We start from the raw sequence: 23,236 nt of genomic DNA on the forward strand, positions 1-23,236 counted from the left end.
TTCAATTTTTTAAAGCTATTTAAAGGGTTTTACTTATAAGCATGAATAGTTCTTCTTAGTGGGTTCTAGAACTTTACATTATACCCACCAGGTATTATCAATGAATAGTCCAGAGCTGAGATTGGCTTCCTTATCTTTTGTACAGGCTCTACAACTTCAGCACAGGCATCAACTTCTCTTTAGGACCATTTTTGAACTTCTTACCCTTACTCATTTCCTCTTGCCTAACACAGTGGCTGGCACATCATAGACACCCACTAAAATAGTGAATAAATGATTTTCTCTTTGGACTTATTACCCGATAAATCTAAAGATCGTAAAGCAGTATGGATAGGCAGTTTTATGAAAAATCTAAATTTGCTCACCTAAATGTAATACAATTTGCATTTTAACCATGACTTTATGCTTTTGATATTTTTATCTTGATTTCTATGAAAATGAGCAACTTAGGTAATCTAATTATTTTCAAAGGTACTTTAGAAAGCAGGAAAACATTTCCATTTAATATGCATATAGGCAACGTACATTTTGAGCCTAATTCAGTTGGGATTATTTTCCAGTAAATATCAGTTTAGTACATTGAAAAATTTTTTTTATTACAAAGGATTCATCATAGGGATTGTGACCACATTTACGGAAGTGAATTAGGACACTTGATCTGATCCTAAAACAGAATGGTTTAAAACAAGACCAGCTTGGAAAAACCTGGCAGGCAAAATCACTACAACCACAGGGTCCCACTTACCTAGTAAGTCGCTTAACTGAATGAAAAAAAGTATCTTTAACTCATACCTTTTCTAGAACACACCAACTGCATAAAGTAAGGTTACACTTTTATTATGTTCTGATGTAACACATTTAAAGTGGGGCTGCATAAATGGTACAGAATGTATCTCTATATCTTTGTTCTGGTCTGTGTTCCATACTGTTCTCCCTTTTAATTAATTATGGAGTCTTGCTCTGTCCCAGGCTGGAGTGCAGTAGTATGATCTTGGCTCACTGCAACCTCTGCTGCATGGGTTCAAGCCATTCTCCTGCCTCAGCCACCCAAGTAGCCGGGATTACAGGTGCACACCACCATACCTGGCCTGTTATCATCCCCTATTCTATTCTTGTCAAGCAGGAAGGATGAGAGGATGAGTGTCTTAATGAGGAAGATCTTTCCCCCTTTTCCTTTTTAAGAAACGATCTTGACTCTATTTTGATCCCCCATTTTGTACCACAGCTATGGTACATACTTGCACTATATCAGGAAGGAAGAATTTAAAGTCAGTTTCATATTTGAATCAATGCAGTGAGGGAATGAGTTATTTAAAAAATATATTTGGAGGGTCCTTTGTGTAACATGAATAACTTTCCCCTAATTTATATGTTTAATTCCTGGTTTTTAAATAATAGAATTTCTAGCCATAGGGGAACACATATGAAAAATGTGCATTTTAACTATGACTTTCTGCTTTTAATATTCTTATCTTGATTTTGTGAAAATGAGCAACCTAGGTAATTTAATTATTTTTGAAGATACTTTAGCAGGCAGGAAAATGTTTCCATTCAACATACATATAGGCAATGTACACTCTTTATTAGAGCCTAATTCACTTGGGTGTACTGAGATTCATGGAACTTATTAAAACAAAGCAATCACATAAATAATGTAAAATCTAATTTTCTGTTTCAGACTATAAATCTTCCTTACCTATTCCCATTGCCCCCACCCTTTGCCTGGCTCAGGTTCTTGTAATACTGTAAATTGTTATGAGCATATTACAAATAAAACTCATTAAAAATTAAGTTAACTTATTTCCAAATGCTGGATTTTAAAAGATCTCATTCTCAGCAGCTTCTTTATTCAGGGGTTTAATTTTCAAATGCAATAGCATCACCTGCAGTTGTTTTTGTGGCATCTTTGAATCACTTCTGAGGGAAGATCACTTGATCATGAGATGACCGTTAGTGTATAATGACCATACCGAGATACTTTGAAAAGCTGGCCTTAGGTTTTTACATGCTATGGAACATTACCTTTAGTGGTGCATTCTTGGCTTCAGGGAATTCCCTTTCATCCAGCCTCACCCAGCGCTGTATGAACTGCTGAACCATAGGGTTTTCATTGTTGACAATCTGGAAACCTGTAATGTTGGCTCCCCCATGCATGACTCTTTCCAGTAAAATATCAGTAAAACCCTGGAAAGACATTGAAAGGATCATGATTTTGGAAGGTTGTGTATTGTTACTCACCGTATCTGTTAGAGTGTTAAGGATAATGTGAAAGCTTCTTCCTTAGGATTACTTATTAGCAATCAAGACAGACTTGAATATGGAATTAATTATTAGGGCACTATGTCCCTGAAACTACAGGCATGATGGAGAAAATACGCATTCTTCCATTTTAGTTCCTGTGTCTTTATGTAATATGGCTGCTGCATGGACTAACATAGGTGCCAACTTCAAGCAAATGTTTTGATTTGTTTCATTTACCTGTATTTTTAGTCTTTCTTCATTGAGTACAAATACAATGCTTTATGTAATTGGAAAATATTGAAAAGTTTGACCCTAATGAGTGTTATAGCAAAGTTTTCTTTAGCCTAACATGATAAACACAGTAGATTGCTTCAGATTCTACTTTGCACATTTGTGATTTAGAGAAATGCCAGTGAGTGAAACTGACAGCTTGGTTGTATATGATGGTACGAATCCCAGGGTATGTCTCACATGTATTCATAAATGAATCTTTTGTTTTTGTTTTTGAGATAGAGTCTTGCTCTGTCACCCAGGCTGGAGTGCAGTGGCACAATCTTGGCTCACTGCAACCTCCACTCATGGTTCAAGTGATTCTTGTGCCTCAGCCTCCCTAGTGGCTGAGATTACCATGCCCAGCTAATTTTTATATTTTTAGTAGAGATGGGGTTTCACCATGTTGGGCAGGCTGGTCTCAGACTCCTAACCTCAAGTGATCTGCCTGCCTTAGCCTCCCAAAGTGCTGGGATTACAGGCATGAGCCACTGCACCCAGACAATAAATGAATCTTAGATGCTAAGATTGTAGAATCTGAAAGTGGTAGACACATAGTATCCACCACTTTCTTCTAATTTGCTCTGGCTACCATCTGGTGCCTCTGCCACCTAAGCCTTGTGAAAGAGTATCTCCATGTGAGCTCTGCCAGCTCTATTGGGCATGTGGCAGCCCAGGAATTGCTGCTACTTTTGCTAGATAACTATATCCTGATAATTACTATTAATGTGTTAGGGTCTTCAATGAATGAACTGAAGCCATCATTTCTATTCATAAAGGGATGGGTAGAACTCTTCCTCCCTTCTTTAGACCCCTCCAACATTTTAATATAACAATGATAAAGCATAAAGAAAAGTTGAAAGAATTATACAGTGAACACCCACATAGTCACACTCAGATTCTACAATTCTTTTTCTATTCATCTATCAAACCATTTCATTTTGGGGTTCATTTCAAAGTATTTGGAGACATTAGTATACTTTACCCTTAAAGATTTCAGCACACAGGTCATTAACTAAAATTCAGTGTTTGTTTACAGTTCTTTTCCTTTCTTTGTTTTTGAGGTAATATTTACATCAATGAAATGTACTTGATGAGTTTTGATAAATGCATACACCTGTATTACCCAAATTTGTATCCATTCTTCAATGTATCTTCTCTTTTTCACAATCTAAAAAGGTTTTATTGAAGTGTAATAACTATATAGAGAAGTGCACATACCTTTACATTTATGGCTTGGTGAATTTATTCACAAACTAAACATAAACAACACCTCTAGGGTCAGAACCTCCATCCACGCTTCTCTTAACTTTACATTTCTTTACTATGGATAACAAGACAGTCTTAGAAAACACTTTAGTGAAACAACTTTTTTAGTTAGAGTCCCTTCCTCTTCCTTTCATAAGTTGGGTATGAGTCAATAAGGACTGAACAAAGAGTCAAATAATTTGCATCACTGAGAATCACTCCTTCATTCTGATAACCACAACACATTTTAAAAATTAACATTAATTTGTCATGATGAGTTTTCTCCCAAAGGCTTTCTTCATGAGAGAAAATAAGACTTGGTGTTTTCTCCCATTTTACTCCCCCTGCAATAAATTCAGCAGAGAGCCTCACTTGTGTAGAAAGTCTAGCAGAGGCTACTGTTGGGGCGTAAGCCTAACTGATACCCAACTCTCCATTCTCACACCTTAAACTTATATTCAAGTAAAAGGCTGAGGATAAAACTTTAATGAAACAGGCTTCAAAATGGCTGAACAGAGGCATCCAGAACTCACTTCCTGTACAAGTAAGAAATAAAATAGTGAGTAGATAATCACCCTTGGAGTAGATTTCCTAAGAGAGAATGCTGGAATTCAATAGAGAAGTGACAGGAAACATCTGACTCATGGAATGAGAAAGAAGTGAGGGAGTCTGCTTGGCTAGGATCATCTGGAAGCCTGGAGAGGTGCCCCAGTGTGGGTAAAGGATAAGTGAGAGATCCTAGCAGTCCATATTCTGAATGTGTATTGCAATCCTAGCCCTGGTAGAGCCCTCAACCCACATGGACTTTGAGGGAGTTGCCTAGAGATTGTATAATGGCATTTCTCTAGAGAGGAAGCTTGTATGGGTCCCAGAGTCCTAAGCAGCCACAGCAGGGTGCCATTTTGAGAGCCCAGCCCCCACCAGGCTACATCTTGACCAGGGGCCCAATAGACCCTGCATTTCCACATCCTTGGAACCCCATCCCACTGACATACCTTGAATGCAGGGATGGGCCTTGTTGTTGGCTGCTGCTGCCAGGACCAAACACGAATCATTGGCAGTGACCCTGTCAATCCCAGTGTTATAATTTGTTATATTTGTTATATTTTATAAAAAATTATAAAACTGAATAATTCATTGAATGAAATATAAAATACATTTGAAAGATTCAACACTAGACTAGATAGAGCAGAAGAAAGAATTTTAGAAGTTGAAGACAGGTTATTGAAAGCAGCCCTACTACATGTTTAAAAGAGCCCTGAGGAAAGGTTCCCCTGCTTGTATAACCTAGGGCCAAAGCATATGCTCCCAAGCTACCTGTTTATGGCTGCTGCCACTGAAAGCAACTTTGCCTTCCCCAGCAGTAGGGCTGCAGCATGGCCACTTCAGTCCTATCCTGAGCATTCTACTGGGTACCTGGGGATCACTTCACCCTTGTCTACGATAGCCAGTACCCACATGTACCACCAGATAGCCTGGCTCCACTTCCCTCAATTCCCAGTGTACTGTCCAGGGGCCTGTAGATTGCTCTGCCCCATTCACCACCACTGGCACCTTAGCACTCCTCCTGGGATCCTGAGGACAGGCTGACTTAGCCTGTCACTACCACCATAGCTAGGACTCACCTGCATGTGCTACCTACAGGCCTCAAGAATGGCTAGCCTAGCCATGATAATGGATAGCCACTATCATCACCAGGACAGACAACTTGGGAGTCAGAGGATTGTGCTGCCTCTGCTACAACCATTGCCCATGTCATGTCCACTTCCTAAAGCTCCAAGGACCCTCCCACCCATCTGGCCCTCCACTGCCACTGCTGGTACCTGAGCAAGCTGCCCGAAGTCCCAAGAATCAGCCTGACTGGAACCATTAACACTGGTGCCCATTTACACTTCCCTGAGACCCATGGACAGGTATGCTTGACCTGTTGCTGCTACTACTGGGGTCCAAGGACTGGTGCATCTGATGTCCCCATCCCCAGAAAAACTTCCCCACAGCCTCCACCAACAACTGCACCTTACACCACCAAGGAAATCACAGATACTACTGATGGTGTTTACAGCCAGATAAATCATTATGGAGACTACATTATGGCACATACCCAGAATCAACCAACCAACACCATAGATAAATCTTCAGGAAAAAGTCCTCCCCTACAAAAGCAAATTTAAAATATTGGAAGAAGTAACTGTTATATCAAATGTGCAGATATCAATGCAAGGACACAAGAAATACAAAAAAGTAAAAAATACAATGCCTCCAAAGGAATGCAATACTGCTCCAGTAATAGATCCCAATCAAAAAAGATTTATGAAATCCCATAAAAATTCAAGATACTGATATTAAATAAGCTCAGTGATATACAAGAGAACACAGAAATCAGAACAACAATACAAAGAAATCAGAAAAACAATGCAGGATCTGAGTGAGAAATTTACCAAAGAGATAGCTAACATAAAAAGAAAAATTATAAAACTGAATAATTCATTGAATGAAATATAAAATACATTTGAAAGATTCAACACTAGACTAGATAGAGCAGAAGAAAGAATTTTAGAAGTTGAAGACAGGTTACCAATCAGACAAAAATGAAAAAAGAATAAAAAAGAATAAACAAAGCCTTATACACACAGGACACTTTAAAGTGACCCAGTAATTTTAATTTTTAGTGTCTCAGAAGGTGTAGAGAAAATGAAAGGGATAGAAGATTTAACAAATAATAGCTGAAAACTTTCCAGATGTAGCAAAAGATTTAGGCATATAAATATAGGAAGCTCAGAGATCCCTAAACCTTTTAAAAGGTTTCTCCATGGCATATTGTAGTCAAATTATCAAAAGTCAAAGAGAATTCAAAAAATAGTAAGAGAAAAGCATCTAGTTACTTAGTCTGATGGGAGTTCCCATTAGACTGACAGTGAATTTCTTAGCAGAAATGTTATAGGCCAGGAGAGAATGGGCTGATACATTCAAAGTTCTGGAAAAAAAAATACAACTGGCAACCAAGGATACGAAAGAAAGTTGCTTTTCATAAATGAAGGAGAAATAAAGTCTTTCCCAGACAAGCAAAAACTTAAAGAATTCATCACTACTAGACTAGCCATATAAAAAATACTTAAGGGAGTCTTACACCTTAAAGAAAAGGGAGAGTATCTACCATAATGAAAATACATAAAAGTATAAAACCCACTGGCAGAGCAAAGACACAAATGAGAAAGAGAAAGGAATTAAATGTTTCCACTGTAGAAAATCATCAAACCCAATGATAAACAGCAAGAGAGGAAGAAACAAAGCATATGCAAAATAACCAGAAATAAATTAATAAAATGACAGGAATAAGCCCTCAAATATTAATAATAACTTTGAATATAAATGGATTAAACTTTCTAGTTAAAAGATGTAAACTGGCCGAATGTATTTTAAAAATGATCCAAATATATGCTGTCTACAAGAAACTCACCTCACATGTAAATGCACATGTAGGCTGAAAGTAAAGGGATGGAAAAAGACATTCTGGCAAACAGAAATTAAAAGCAAATAGAAGTAGTTATATTTATGTCAGAAAAAAAAAACGACTTAAAAACAGTGAAAAGAGACAAAGAAGGTCATTATATAATGATGAAGGGATTAATCCAACAATACTACATAACAATTTTAAACATATATGCCTCCAACACCAAGACATCAAGATATATATGACAAATATTATTAGAACTAAAAAGAGAGATAGACTCCAGTACAAAAATAGGTTGGGGCTTCAACAGCCTATTCTCAGCATTAGACAAATCATCTAGAGGGAATATTAACAAAGAAACATGGAATTTTAATTTCACTTGAGACCAAATGTACATAACAGATTTATAAAACATTTCATCCAACAGCTATAGAATACACATTCTTCTCATCAGCACATAGAACATTCTCCAGGACAGATTATACATTAGTACACAAAACAAGTCTCAAAATATTTTAAAAATCCAAATCATATCAAATATCTTCTTGGACCACAATGGAATTTAATTAGAAATCATTAACAAGACAAATTTGGAAACTAAACAAATACATGGAAATTAAACAACATACTCCTGAGTGAGCATTGGGTCAAAGAAGAAATTAAGGAGAAAATTTAAAAAATTCTTGACACAAATGAAATATGAAACACAATATACCAAAATCCATGGGATGCAGAAAAAGCAATGTTAAGATGGAAATTTATAGAAATAAATGCAAACATCAAAAAAAGTATTATTTTAATAATACTTCTATTGTTAAACAATCTAATGATGCACCTCAGAGAATTAGAAAAGCAAGAACAACCCAAACCCCAAATTAGTAGAAGGAAAGCAATAATAAAGATTAGAGCAGAATTAAATGAAACAGACTACTAAAGAAAAACATGAAAGAACAAGTTTTTTTTGAAAGACAAAATCAATAAATCACTAGCTTGATAAACCAAAAAAGAGAGAAAACCTAAATAAATAAAATCAGAAGTGAGGAAGGAAACATTACAATTGATTCCATAGAAATATGAAAATTCACTGGGCATGGTGGCTCATGCCTGTAATCCCACACTTTGGGAGGCCAAGATGGGTGGATCCTTTGAGGTCAGGATTTCAAGACCAGCCTGGCCAAAATGGTGAAACTCTGTCTGTATTGAAAATACAAAAATTAGCTTGGTGTGGTAGCTCACACCTGTAATCCCATCTACTCAGGAGGCTGAGGCAGGAGAATTGTTTGAACCCAGGAAACAGAGGTTGTAGTGAGCCAAGATAGAACCACTGTACTCCAGCCTGGGTGACAGAGTGAGACCCCATGTCAAAAAAGAAAAAAAGAAAGATGATCAGAGACTGTTATGAGCAACTAGATAACAAACAGGAAAACCTTGAAAAAACTGATAAATTTCTAGAGGCATTCAACCTACTAAAATTTAATCAGGAAGACATTGAAAACCTGAACAGACTGATAATGAGTAATGAGATTGAATCAGTAATAAAAAGTCTCTCAACAAAGAAAAGTCAAGGACTGGTTGCTTCACTGCTGCATTCTACCAAACTCACAAAGAAGAACTAATAACAATTCTTCTCAACTATTCCAAAAATATTAAGGGGAAGGAATTCTCCCTAGCTCATTCTATGAGGCCAGCATTACTCTGACACCAAAACCAGACAAGGATGCAACAACAACAACAACAACAACAACAACAACAAAACTACAGGCAAATATCCATGATGAACATAGATGCAAAAGTCCTCAACAAAATGCTAGCAATCTGAGTCCTACAATATATCCAAAAGATATGCCGTGATCAAGTGGGATTTATCCCAGGGATACAAGAATGGTTTAACATGCAAATCAATAAGTGTAATACATCACATCAACAGAATGAAGACAAAATTTATATGATCATCTCAATAGACACAGAAAAATCATTTGGTAAAAGTTAATATCCCTTTATAATAAAAACTCTCAATGAACTAGGCATAGAAGGATTGTACAACATAATAAAGGCCATATATTGACAAACCCACAGCTGAAATCAGACTGAATGGGAAAATGCTGAAAACAACCTTTCCTCTACGAAATGAAACAAGACAAGGGTGCATTCTTTCATCACTCCCATTCAACATATTACTGTAAGTCATACCCAGATCAATCAGGTAGAAAAAAAAGACATACAAATTAGAAAGGGGCAACTCAAATTATCCCTCTTTGCATATGTCTCGAGCTTATATCAAGACAAACTTAAGACTCCTTTAAAAAATTCTTAGATCTGTTCATTAAATTCAGTAAAATTGCAGGATATAAAATTAACATACAGAAATCAGTAGTGTTGTTACACACCAATATTCATCTACCTGAGAGAGAAATCAAGAAGACAGTCCCATTTACAGTAGCTACTGAAATATCTAGGAATAAACTTAACCAAGGAGGTGAAAGACCTTTACAAGGAAAACTCTGATGAAAGATACTGAAGAGGATGCAGATGTAAAGACATTCCATGCTCATGTATTGAAAGAATTAATATTGTTAAAATTACCATACTACTCAAAACAATCTACAGATTTCATGCAATTCCTGTCAAAATACCAATGTCATATTTCACAGAAATAGAAAAAACAATTCTAAAATTCATATGAAATGAAAAAAGAGTCCAAGTAGCCAAATCAACCCTGAGGGGGGGAAAAAAAAAAAGCTGGAGGTATCATACCACCTGACTGCAAGATGTATCACAAGGCTATAGTAATCAAAATGACACGGTGTTCATATAAAAGCAGATACACAGATGAATGGTACAGAATAGTGAACCCAGAAATAGATCCACATATCTGTAGCCAACTATTTTTCCATCAAATTTCTAAGGACATACATTAGGGAAAGGGCACCCTGTTCAATAAATGGTGCTAGGAAAATTGGATATCCATATGCAGAAGAATGAAACTGCACTTCTATTTCTCATTAAAAAAATGAACTTCAGATGGGTTAAAGACTAAACATAGGATTTGAAACTATAAACCTACTAGAAGAAAACACAGGGGAAACACTTCAGGGCATTAGTGTAGGCAAAGAATTTATAGCTACGACTTCAAAAGCACAGGCAACAAAAACAAAAATAGACAAGTGAGACTATATTAAACCAAAAAGCTTCTGCACATCAAAGGAAACAAGAGTGAAGAGACAACCTGTTGAATGGGAGAAAATATTTGTGAACTATTCATCCAACAAGGGACTAATATCCAGAATATACAAGGAATTCAAACAGCTCAGTAAAAAAACAAAAACAAACAATATCATTAAAAAGTGGGCTAAGAACATGAATTTCTTAAAATAAGACATACAAATTGCAACAGGTATATGAAAAAATGATCAACATCACTAATCAACTGGGAAATACAAATTAAAACCACAAGAAAGTATCTTACTTTGGTTAGAATGGCTACTATTAAAAAGATTAAAAAAAAAAATAGATGCTGGCAAGGATGAGGAGAAAAGAGAACTCATGTATCCTGTTGGTGGGAATGTAAATTAGTATAGCCACTATGGAAAACAGTGTGAAAATTATCAAAAAACTAAAAATAGAGCTACCATATGATCCAGCAATCCCACTACTGGGCATTTATCCATAGGAAATCAGTATGTCAAAGGAATACCTGCACTCCCATGTATATTGCAGCAGTATTAACAATAGCAAAGATATGGAATCCACCTAAGTGTTCATCAATGAACAGATAGATAAAGAAAATGTATAACCAACAACAGCCAAACCAAGAACCAAATCAGGAATGTAATCCCATTGACAATTGCCACAGAAAGAATAAAGTACCTAGGAATACAGCTAACCAGGAAGGTGAAAGATCTCTACTATGAGAATTACAAAACAAGGCTCAAAGAAATCAGAGATGACACAAACAAATGGAAAACCATTCCATGCCCGTGGTTAGGAAAAACTGATACCATTAAAATGGCCATACTGCCCAAAGCAATTTATTGAATCTATATGATATTTCCATCAAACCACAAATGACATTCTTCACAGAACTAGATAAAAATTATTTTAAAACTCCCGTGGAACCAAAAATGAGCCCAAATAGCCAAGTCAATCCTAAGCAAAAAGAACAAAGCTGGAGGCATCACACTACTCGACTTCAAAGTGTACTACAGGGATACAGTAACCAAAACAGCATGGTACTGGTACATAGACTAATAGAACACAATAGATAATCCAGAAATAAGGTTGCACATCTACAACCATCTGATCTTCGACAAAGCTGGCAAAAACCAGGAATGAGGAAAGAATACCCTATTCAATACGTGATGCTGGGAGAACTGGCTAACCATATGTAGAAGATTGAAATTTGATCCCTTCCTTTCACCATATACAAAAATAAGATGGATTAAGGACTTAAATGTAAAACCTAAAACTATAAAAACTCTGGAAAGCAACCTAGGTAATACCATTCAGGACATAGGAAGAGGCAAAGATTTCATGAGGAAGATGCCAAAAGCAATTCCAAAGGAAACAAAAATTGACAAATGGGACCTAATTAAACTAAACAGCTTCTGCCCAGCAAAGAAAACTATCAGCAAAATAAACAGACAACCTACAGAATGGGAGAAACTATTTGTAAGGTATGCATCTGACAAAGGTCTAATATCTAATATCTATAAGCAATTAAAACAAATTTGCACAAAAACCCCAAACAATCCCATTGAAAAATTGACAAAGGACATTGGGGAAAGATTAACAGACACCTTTCAAAAGAAAACATACATGGAGCCAACACAAACATGAAAAAAAGCTCAATATCAAGGCCGGGTGTGGTGGCTCACACCTATAATCCCAGCACTTTGGGAGGCCGAGGCGGGTGGATCACGAGGTCAAGAAATCAAGACCATCTGGTCAACATGATGAAACCCCGTCTCTACTAAAAATACAAAAATTAACTGGGCATGGTGGCGCATGCCTGTAGTCCCAGCTACTCGGGAAGCTGAGGCAGGAGAATTGCCTGAACCCAGGAGGCGGAGGTTGCGGTGAGCCGAGATCGCGCCATTGCACTCCAGCCTGGGTAACAAGAGCGAAACTCTGTCTCAAAAAAAAAAAAAAAAAAAGCTCAACATCACTAATCATTAAAGAAATGCAAATGAAAACCACAGTGAGATACCATCTCACACCAGTCAGAATGGCTATTAAAAAGCCAAAAAATAGGCCGGGCGCGGTGGCTCACACCTGTAATTCCAGCACTTTGGGAGGCCGAGGCGGGTGGATCACGAGGTCAAGAGATCGAGACCATCCTGATCAACATGGTGAAACCCCGTCTCTACTAAAAATACAAAAATTAGCTGGGCGTGGTGGCGCGTGTCTGTAATCCCAGCTACTCAAGAGGTTGAGGCAGGAGAATTGCCTGAACCCAGGAGACGGAGGTTGTGGTGAGCCGAGATCGCGCCATTGCACTCCAGCCTGGGTAACAAGAGCAAAACTCCATCTCAAAAAAAAAAAAAAAAAAAAAAAAAAAAAAAAAAAAAGCCAAAAAATAACATGCTGACAAGATTGCAGAGAAAAGAGAACACCCTTTTTTCAGAATCTCACTCTGTTGTCCAGGCTGGAGTGCAGTGGCATGATCTCAGCTTACTGCAACCTCCGCTGCCTGGGTTCAAGCGATTCTCCTGCCTTAACCACCCAAGTAGCTGGGATTACAGGCATGTACCACCATGCCTGGCTAATTTTTGTATTTTCAGTAGGGACGAGGTTTTACCACGTTGACCAGGCTGGTCTCAAACTCTCAACCTCAGGTGATCCACCCGCCTTTGTCTCCCAAAGTGCTGAGATTATAGGCATGAGCCACCATGCCCAGCCGAAAAGGGAACACTTTATACATTGTTGGTAGGAGTGTACATTAGTTCAACCTTTGTAGAAAGCAGTATGAAAATTTCTCAAAGACTGAAAAATGGAACTACCATTAGATCCAGCAATTCAATTACTGGGTAAATACCAAAAGGAATATAAATCATTCTATTATAAAGACACATGCACATGAATGTTCATTGCGGCATGATTCACAATAGCAAAGACATGGAATCAACCTAAAGGCCCATCAATGATAGACTGGATAAAGAAAATATGCTACATATACACCATGGAAAACTATGCAGTGATAAAATGAACAAAATTATGCCTCTTGCAGGAATATGTATGGAGCTGGAGGCTGTTAGCAAACTAACACAGGAACAGAAAACCAAATACTGCATGTTTTCACTTATAAGGGAGAGAGAAATGATGAGAACACATGGACACACAGAATAGAACTACAGACACTGGGGCCTATTGGCGGATGGAGGCTGAGAGGAGAAAGAGGATCAGAAAAAATAACTTTGGGTCCTAGGCTTAGTACCTGGCTGAGTGACAAAATAATTTATACAACAAACTCGTGTGATACAAGTTTACCTACATAACAAACCTGCACGTGTACCCTTGAACAAAAAATAAAAGTTGAAAAAAAAGATAAAAAAAGAAACCTAAAAAAGTGTAATGGCCTTCAAAAAAAATGTGTTATATACACACAATGGACCACTATTTGGCCGTAAACAATAATGAAATCATGTCATTTGCAGCAACATGGACCGAACTGGAAGTCAATTTGTTAAGTGAAGTAAGCCAGGCTCAGAAAGAGAAATAGTGTATATTTTCAGCCATATATGGGAGCTAAAAATTTTGATCTCATGGAGGTAGAGAGTAGAATGAGAGTTCCTAGAGGCTGGGAAGGGTCATAGTGGGAACAAAATGAAGAAAGAACAGTTAATGGGTACAAACATATAGTTAGATAGAAGGGAAAAGTTCTCTTGTTCAATAGCAGACTAGGGTAACTATAGTTAACAACAATATATTGTATATTTCAAAATAGCCAGAAGAGGTGTCTTGAAATGTTCTGAACACATAGAAATGATAAATACTCAAGGTGTTGGATATCCTAAATTCACTGATTTGATCATTACACATTCTAGGCATGTGACAATATATTGCATGTACCCCATAAATATATACAAATATGTATCATTTAAAATCTGTAATGAATAGCTTTAATTCATTTACGATGCCTACCCACAGTTGGAAGTTAACAAATATTACATTAAAAAATTGACCAACTGCCCATTGACCTGCTGGTATGGGTGAAGGATGGGCTCTCTTGTGTTTGGCCTGTATCTTAAAAGCCTGGGCTGAAAAAGTAGAGTTATGTTTCTTGAGAGAAAGGGGTTGCAAATACTTCTGCCACCATTACGGTCCCCAGGGTCAATGGGAACAGCATGCATTAGAAAGTAGTATCTCTCACTTTGATAAGCTTCATACTCCTGTTTACCTAATACTCATAGCATGTTAAAATAGCAGTGTAGAATTAGCAAAAGAGGAGGAGAAAGGATCCCCCAAATCTCACTTTCTGCCTTAAGGCCTAAGAGCCAGCAATTCAGTCTGGTTGTTGTCTACTGTGCCACTCTTTTCTTAAAGATTTGCCCTCACTACCCTTTTTCTGGCAAAGAAACTAAAAGGAAGCATTCACCTCAAATATACCTCAAGAATTAACTCCCCTTACTCCCAGAAACTTCATCCTGCTGTATACACTCCACAAATGCCCACTTGGGTGTCTTCATCTCCAGTAAACACATTGTGATTTGGAAATACCTTTTAGGAATACAGTGCACTAATGTCTCTACCCAACCTCAACCATATCACTGAGGACCTAGAAGTTTTTCAGTCAACTAATGTTTTATGACAGACATACCTGGGAATGAGTTCTGGCACACTGCAAATTGGCATTAGCCTGGCTGTACTTGTGGGATAAAATGTGGCCACAGCAGCACATATTAAACCAGGGGGAGATAATCACAACCTGTTTTTCTAGCTGGCAAAACCTCCAAACCACTAGCTCCTACTGTGGGCTATGACAGCTTATCAGGCCATAGGGACAGAAAGCACCAGCAGCCCCTTTTGCAAGGTGAAGAGAACAGAAGAGAGGCAAACAAAGAAGATAACAGGTGTTTACGGAGGTGAAAGGAAAGATCTTGTTATTAAAGGGCAAGAGTTAGCTGGATCCTGGTCCTACTTCTCCCTCTGTTCCATTTGTGTGCATTTTGCTTGTATTTCTTCAGATTCTATGGCTTGTCACTCTGGTTCCTAGCATTTAGACACAGCAACCAACAGTCCTCAAGGTTGAGATGATCGAGGCTGAATTTTTACCTAAACCCTCTGAAGAAACACTAATGGAGCAGAACTGATTAATAAATATCAAAGAAGTAGAAGGGGAAAAGAGAAGGGAAGTGAGTAATATACAGATGGATGTAAGGAAAATTGTCAAGCCAAAGGCAGGGGTTTGTTGGCTCTTGGTCATCTTTCTTTTTCTGATACCTTTTTTTATAAAGAATTTTCTTTTTGTGTCAACTATTGCTAAATTCCATTCTTCAAGTGGACACTGACAGTCCATGATATTGCAAATATTAAAGCCTGATTCTCTCTGCAGCTTCTTCAGAGACACTAACACAGCAGAGCTGACACTCAACAGTAAGAGGGGAATGGAGAAAAGATATGGAAATTAGGAGAGACGTTCTCTACAAGGGCAGGATTTGTTTGGCTTCTAGGTCTCTTTCACCTCTTATCCCAACATTTTAAGACATTACTCCTTATCATAATAATATTTGATGGATTTTTATGGTTATGACACTTATAATGCTAAGGCAGGCCAATTATCCCCCAAAACCTATGTAAAGACACACAACACAGGTGATGATATAATATCCAGAAAGAAAAATGGAGTAAATAAAAGGGTAAGGGTCAGTGGTAGGAAGACAGAGGTGAGGAGAGATGTGTGGGCTAAAGTAGAGGAGCTGGCTGGCTTCTTGTCTTTTTTCTCCTAGTATGTATCTCACTGTTTCAAGACATTTTACTAACCCTATAACCTCTTGTTATATTTTCTTCTGAGACTGTTGAGTCAGTTTTCAAGGTGATAAAACTGAAGCTGAGTTTCTGAAAACCTCCCCAAAGACACCAATGTAAGAAAGATGACCACCAGATATATATATGTGCAATATATATGCATAGATAGATAGATAGATAGATAGATGGAAGTTAGGAGAGAAGAGATGGCCAAGGAGGAAGATTTTGCTGGCTTCCCTCAACCTCTTACATCTATTTCCTTTTTAAAAAGACATGGATTTTTTTTTTTCTTCTAAAACAAGTTGCTAGAAGCTATTGTCACGTACAACCATAGTTGGCAAAATTGTGAATTGAGGCCCGAGTCTAGCCACAGATTTAATAAAAAAACTAATGAAACACAACTGACCAGCAACCATACACCAAGTAGACAGGAAGTAAGGAAGGGGAGAAAGTGCTAAGAAAGAAGAGAGCAAGAGATGGTTTTGGGCTAAAGAGCAGGAGGTGTCATGTTCCTGGTCCTCTTTGCTATAGAATTTTAAGGCACCATACTTTTCCATAGCATGTTAGATTTTAGTCATTGAACACGCTGGTGTTTATATTGAGGCCATGTATCCCTGAAATCAATGTAAAGGCACTAAAACAGAATAGGACACTATAAAACACAGAGTATATAAAAAGGGAAATAAAATGGTAATGGCAGGGAGGATTGTGGTAGGATGACAGAAGTTAGGTGAAATGTTCTGATTCAGGGGAGAAGTTGGCTGGCTCCTGGTTTACTTTATCCACTTGTATGATTATTTTAAGACATTTAATTTGTTCATAACTCTTGCCAGAATTCATTTCTTTCAAGAAGTGGCTACACAGAGACCTTGAGGTGGGATTAATGCAGTAAAAATAACCTTCAATAATCCCACTCCTGATAGTAGAGTTTTAAAATTAACTATGTAACAAAATTACGCTTATATGCCATACATTTATACTAATAAGAAAACTAATCTGGATAGTGAAGAGGAAAAGAAAGTTGATAGGTAGTTATAGAAATTAAAAGTTGGGATGCAAATTCTGGCTGAGGGCAGGAGTTGGCCGACTCTTGGTCCGTATTCACCTAATATCTCATTATTTTAAGGCATTTCACTTGTCCACAACTCTTGCTAGAGTTCTCTTTAGCAGTTGGTCACAAAAGGACCTTAAGTTGGCCAGACAGTGGTTCAAGCCTGTAATCCCAGCCACTGTGGGAGGCAAAGGTGGGCAGATCACTTGAGGTCATGAGTTCAAGACCAGCCTTGCCAACATGGTGAAACCCCATCTCTACTAAAAATACAGAAATTACCGAATGTGGTGGTACACACCTATAGTCCCAGCTACTTGAGAGGCTGAGGCATGAGAATAGCTTGAACCTGTGAGGCAGAGGTTGCTGTGAGCTGAGATCATGCCACTGAACTCCAGCCTGGGCAACAGAGTGAGATTCTGTCTAAAAAAGAAAAAAAGTGCTTCAAGTTGATAATACTGAGTCTCTCTAAAACCTTTGCAAATATACCAGCGCTACAAAAATGAATACTAAACATTTGGATGATAAAGGGAAAATAAAGGAAAGCAGGTCAGTTGTAGAAAGATGGAAGCTACAAGACAGGTATTAAATAAATGGCAAAAATCAGCTGGCATCCAGACTACCTTCCATCTGAATTCAATTTTGTAACACATGTGCTGTTTTTCTTCACAAATTGCTACTTTCTATTGTGAGAAACTATAGGCTACAAGATTGATCACAGAGGCCTAATTTTTCCCACAAGCTTAGTGAAGACACTGATAGGGGAGAGGTGATCATGAACCATTTATGAAGCATGAGAATATATGTAAAAGGGAAATAAAATAGGAATGAGGATGACAGTTATTTTAGGATTGAGAATCTCAATAGAGGATAGGAGGTGTCTGATTTCTGGAACTTCTTTTTTAAAATCCAAAAATATTAAGAGAATACACATTTTTATACTACCTTGTTAAATCCTTTTCATTATGCAAGACACCCACAGTAGTCAAAGTGGTAAAGTTGAGCTGTGAATCCTTGAAACCAATATAAAGACAATAACACAGACAAGAGCCCAGACAACAACCAGAGTGGATAAGGAAGGCAATAGAACGGGGATGATGGAGGAGTTATAAAGGATGATGGAAGTTAGGATAAATAGTCTGGCACAAAGACAAAAACTGGCTGGCTGATGGTTCACACTTTCTTGTTGTTTTGAGGAATTTCACTTGTCTATAATGCTTGCTAAGCTTCTCTGTTTGATGTTGTGACCTCAGATTTCAAGGTGGAAACTCTCTTTAATCTCTCAAACAATGCTAATGTTACAGAGATAATTTTAAAAATCCATGTGACAATAAAAGAAAATAAAATCAGGAATATCACAGACAGAAATAAGGAACTTACAACCAATGGGAAGGAATTGGCTATTTCATGCTTTACCTATTTTCATTTAATATGTGTTCAAGCATGTCTTTATACCACAAATTGTTAGATTCAACTGTTGATATATGCAAATACAAGCTCCAAGTTACAAAAGAGACTTGTTTCTGGAGAGCTTCAGCAAAGAAAGCAATAATAGAAGTGACCAACAAATATCCATAAGGGAAATGAGTGAACAGAAAGAACAGAGAGGTGAGAAGAAGAGGAATATTAGGAGACAAAGTTTGTAAAAGAAAATAATAAAGGGCAGGAGCTGGCTGGCACCTGATGCTGTCTTTCCTCTTACGACGATATTTGAAGGCATTTTACTTGTTTATAACCTCTTCCCAGGTTTCACTTCTTGAACTGGCCACTTACAGACCAAAAGTCGAGAGTATTTGGCCCAACCTCACTGATCTTTCTATATAAACAACACAATAGAAGTAACCACTAAATACCTGGAAGGAAAAAGGGGAAAATGAAACTCAGAACATTGGAAAAAATAAAGATAGGAGAAAAGGGATAACTGATGGGCAAGAATTGGCTGACTCCTCATTCACCAGTTTCCTTTGTAACATGATTCAAAGTGTATTATGTTTTCTATCTGTGGTATTTTTCCCATTCTGTAGTGTACTGAATGGGAAAAATATTGAAAGCATTTCCTCTAAGATCTGGAACACAACAAGGATGCCCACTTTCATTGTTATTCAACATAGTACTGAAAGTCCTAGCTAGATTAATCAGACAAAAGAAAGAAAGAAAGGGCATCCAAAGTGGAAAGGAAGAAGTCAAATTATCCAAATTATCCTTGTTTGTAGATAATATGATCTTATATGTGGAAAAACCTAGTGACTTCACCAAAAAACTTTGGAACTGGTAAACAAATTCAACAAAGTTGCAGCATAGAAAATTAACATATGAAAATCAATGGCATCTCTATATGGCAACAGTGAACAATCTGAAAAAAAAAATAAAAAAATTATAATAGCCACAAATAAAGTTGAATACCTAGGAACTGACTTAATCAAAAAAGTGAAAGATATCTACAATGAAAACTATAAAACACTGATGAAAGAAATTCACAAGAACACACAAAAAATGTAAAGATATTCTATGTTCATGAATTGGAAGAATCAATATTGTTGCAGTGTCCATACTACTCAAAGAAATCTACAGATTCAGTATAATCCCTATCAAAATACCAAAGACATTCTTCATGGAAATAGAAAAAACAATCCTAAAACTTATATGAAGTCCCAAAAGGCACAAAATAGCCAAAGCTATTCTAAGAAAAAAGAACAAAACTGGAGGAATCACATTACCTGACTTCAAATTATACTACAGAGATACAGTAACCAAAACAGCATGTTACTGGCATAAAAACATATAGACCAATGTAACAGAATAGAGAACCCAGAAACAAATCCACACACCTACAGTAAACTGATTTCCAACAAAGATGCCAAGAACATATATTGGGGAAAAGACAGTCTCTTCAGTAAATTGTCCTAGGAAAACTGGATATCCATATGGAGGATAATGAAATGTGGTCCCTATCTCTCAACTTATACAAAAATCAAATCAAAACGGATTAAAGACTTAAATCTGAGACATCAAATTATGAAACCACTACAATGAAACATTGGGGAAAATCTCTAGGACGTTGGTCTGGGCAAAAATTTCTTGAGTAACACTCCACAAGCCCAGACGACTAAAGCAAAAATGGACAAATGGGATCACATCAAGTTAAAAAGCTTCTGCACAGCAAAGGAAACAGTCAATAAAGTGAAGAAACAATCCACAGAATGGGAGAAGAAATTTGCAAACTACTCATTTTATAAGGGATTAATAACCAGAATATATAAAAAGTTCAGACAACTCTTTAGGAAAAAAAACATGTAATAATCCAATTTTTAAAATGGGCAGTAGATTTCAATAGATATTTCTCAAAAGAAGACATACAAACGGCAAACAGGTATATGAAAAGGTGCTCAACATTATTGACCATCAGAGAAATGCAGAATCAAAAGTATAATGAAATATCATCTCACCTCAGTTAAAATGGCTTTTATACAAAGGCAGGCCATAAAAATTACTTGTGAGGATGTGAAGAAAAGATAATCCTCACACACTGTTGGTGATAATGTAAATTAGTAAACCACTATGAAGAACAGTTTGGAAACTCCTTAAAAAACTGAAAATAGGCCGGGCGCGGTGGCTCAAGCCTGTAATCCCAGCACTTTGGGAGGCCGAGGCGGGTGGATCACGAGGTCAAGAGATCGAGACCATCCTGGTCAACATGATGAAACCCCATGTCTACTAAAAATACAAAAAATTAGCTGGGCATGGTGACGTGTGCCTGTAATCCCAGCTACTCAGGAGGCTGAGGCAGGAGAATTGCTTGAACCCAGGAGGCGGAGGTTGCGGTGAGCCGATATCGCGCCATTGCACTCCAGCCTGGGTAACAAGAGCGAAAACTCCAGGTAAAACAAAACAAAACAAAACAAAACAAAACAAAACAAAACAAAACAAAAAACTGAAAATAGAGTTTCCATAAGATCCAGGAATCCCACTGCTGGGTATATATCCAAAAGTAAGGAAATCAGGATATCAAAGAGATATCCTATGTTTGTTGCAGCAGTGTTCACAATAACGAAGATTTGGAAGCAACCTAAGCGTCCACGATCTGATGAATGGATAAAGAAAATGTGATACATATATACAGTGGAGTACTATTCAGTCATAAAAAAAGAATGAGATCCTGTCATTTGCAACAACATTGATGGAACTGGAGGTCATTATGCTAAGAGAAATAAGCCAGGCACAGAAAGACAAACATCACATGCTTTAACTTATTTGTGGGCTCTAAAAGTCAAAGCAGTGAAATCACAGAGATAGAGAAGAATGGTAATCAGAGGTTGGGAAGGGTAGTGGGGATGGTGGGAAGAAGGTAAGGATGGTTAATACAAAAAAAAGTTAGAAACAATGAATAAGACCTAGTATTTGATTATACAACAAGGTGACTATAGTCAATCGAAGCTTACTTGTACATTTTAAAGTAACTAAAATAGAGTACTTGGTTTGTAACACAAAAGATAAATGCTTGAGGGGATGGATACCCAAATTTTCATGATATGATTATTATGTAATTATATATATATATATATATATATATATATATATGTTATGTATCCACAAAAATTAAAAATAAATTATTCCTAGGTCTTCTGATTACCTGCAGAGATTCAGGTGGGAATATTTTCCTAAGCCCCACTGAAATCTCTAAAATAATGCAACACAAGTGAGCACTGAAAACCTCAAAGGGAAACGGGAAAAACAAATGTGCAAAGGTTGTTGACAGAGTGAAGGAAGGCAGGGGAGTGGTGCTGACTATTGGGCAGAAGTTGGCTAACTCTTGGTTTCCCTGCGTACTTTCTAATGTGATTCAAAGCATGTTGTCTTTTCCATCACATATGCTAAATGTTGTAGCGGACATGAGTAAATATAATCAGTAGTACACAGAAAACTGATATTAGAGTCTCCCAATTTCAGCAAGATAACTGATGTGGTAGCAGTGACCACCCCATATCCTAGAAGTAAGAGAGAGAAGGAAAAGTAGGATGGGCGTCTGGTAAAAAGGGGCTTATTAGGAGACCACTTTTGTATGAAGGGCAGCAGTTTGCTGGCTCTTAATCTTGTTTTGTTTCTTATCACAATGTGTTTAAGACATTTCATTTGTTTATAAATTCTTTTTAGGTTTTACTTCTTCAGCTGATCACTTGTGAATTATAGGTGAGAATACTGAACCCATGTCCCACTCAACACTCTATAAAGACATTAATGCAGTGGAAATGTTCACTGAACACGTAGAGGATAAAAGAAAAATAAAGGGATTAAGGTCACTGGTAGAATGTAGGGATCCTGTCTAAGAGAAGAAGTTGGCTGGCTCCTGGTTCTTATTCACCTAGAATCTCATTATTTTTAAGGCATTTCTCCTATCCATAACTCTTGCTAGACTTCTGTTTTTGAGTTGATAACACACTGACCTCAAGTTTGAATATACATGCCAAGTAGCTCTAAAACCTTTGTAAAACAATGAATATAACAGAAATGTCCAGAAAACAGATCAAATAGGTAAACAGATCAAATTAAAAGGTAAAGAATAACAGTAGAAAGAAGGAAGTTCAGAAACAGTTGCTGTTCTGTTTTCTTTCACCTATTCCTAGACACTGTTAGAATCATGGACAAGCACAGTGCACATTTTCAAAATTGACCCAGACTCTCCCTATCATCTCAACAAAGACAAATTCAGCAGAGCTGACCACTGAAATCTTTGACAAGGAAGTGAGGATCTGAGAAACTGGGGAAAAAGGGATGAATGGTAGGTATAGTTGTATTAAGAGAGAAGTTCTAGTTCCATCTCTACTCCCACTGCTGCACTTGATTAGCCTACGAAAAGGAGAGAGGTTTTACCTATGGTGCAGAAGTTGCCTGGCTCTTGGCTTTCCTCTGCATATCTTTTTATTTTAAATGATCATTCATGTTCATGGCCTGTTGCTAGATTTCCTTTTGTGAACTTCCAGTTCGCAGTCCTTCAGTTTGGAAAGTTGAGGAAAAAT

At 37.3% G+C, this 23,236-nt stretch overlaps 1 protein-coding gene across 4 annotated transcripts in view; it reads right to left on the reverse strand.

The window, feature by feature from the left end:
* Window positions 1-23,236, reverse strand: part of GRIA3 (glutamate ionotropic receptor AMPA type subunit 3) — a 330,401-nt gene that overhangs the window by 96,243 nt on the left and 210,922 nt on the right. For all 4 annotated transcript variants that reach the window (XM_074391691.1, XM_003931097.4, XM_003931098.4 and 1 more), the window contains exon 6: window positions 2,023-2,184. In XM_074391691.1, coding sequence (XP_074247792.1) covers window positions 2,023-2,184 — 162 coding nt within the window. The remainder of the gene's footprint in view (window positions 1-2,022; window positions 2,185-23,236) is intronic.

This window comes from Saimiri boliviensis, chromosome X (assembly GCF_048565385.1).
Source record: "Saimiri boliviensis isolate mSaiBol1 chromosome X, mSaiBol1.pri, whole genome shotgun sequence".
Taxonomy (NCBI): Eukaryota; Metazoa; Chordata; class Mammalia; order Primates; family Cebidae; genus Saimiri; species Saimiri boliviensis.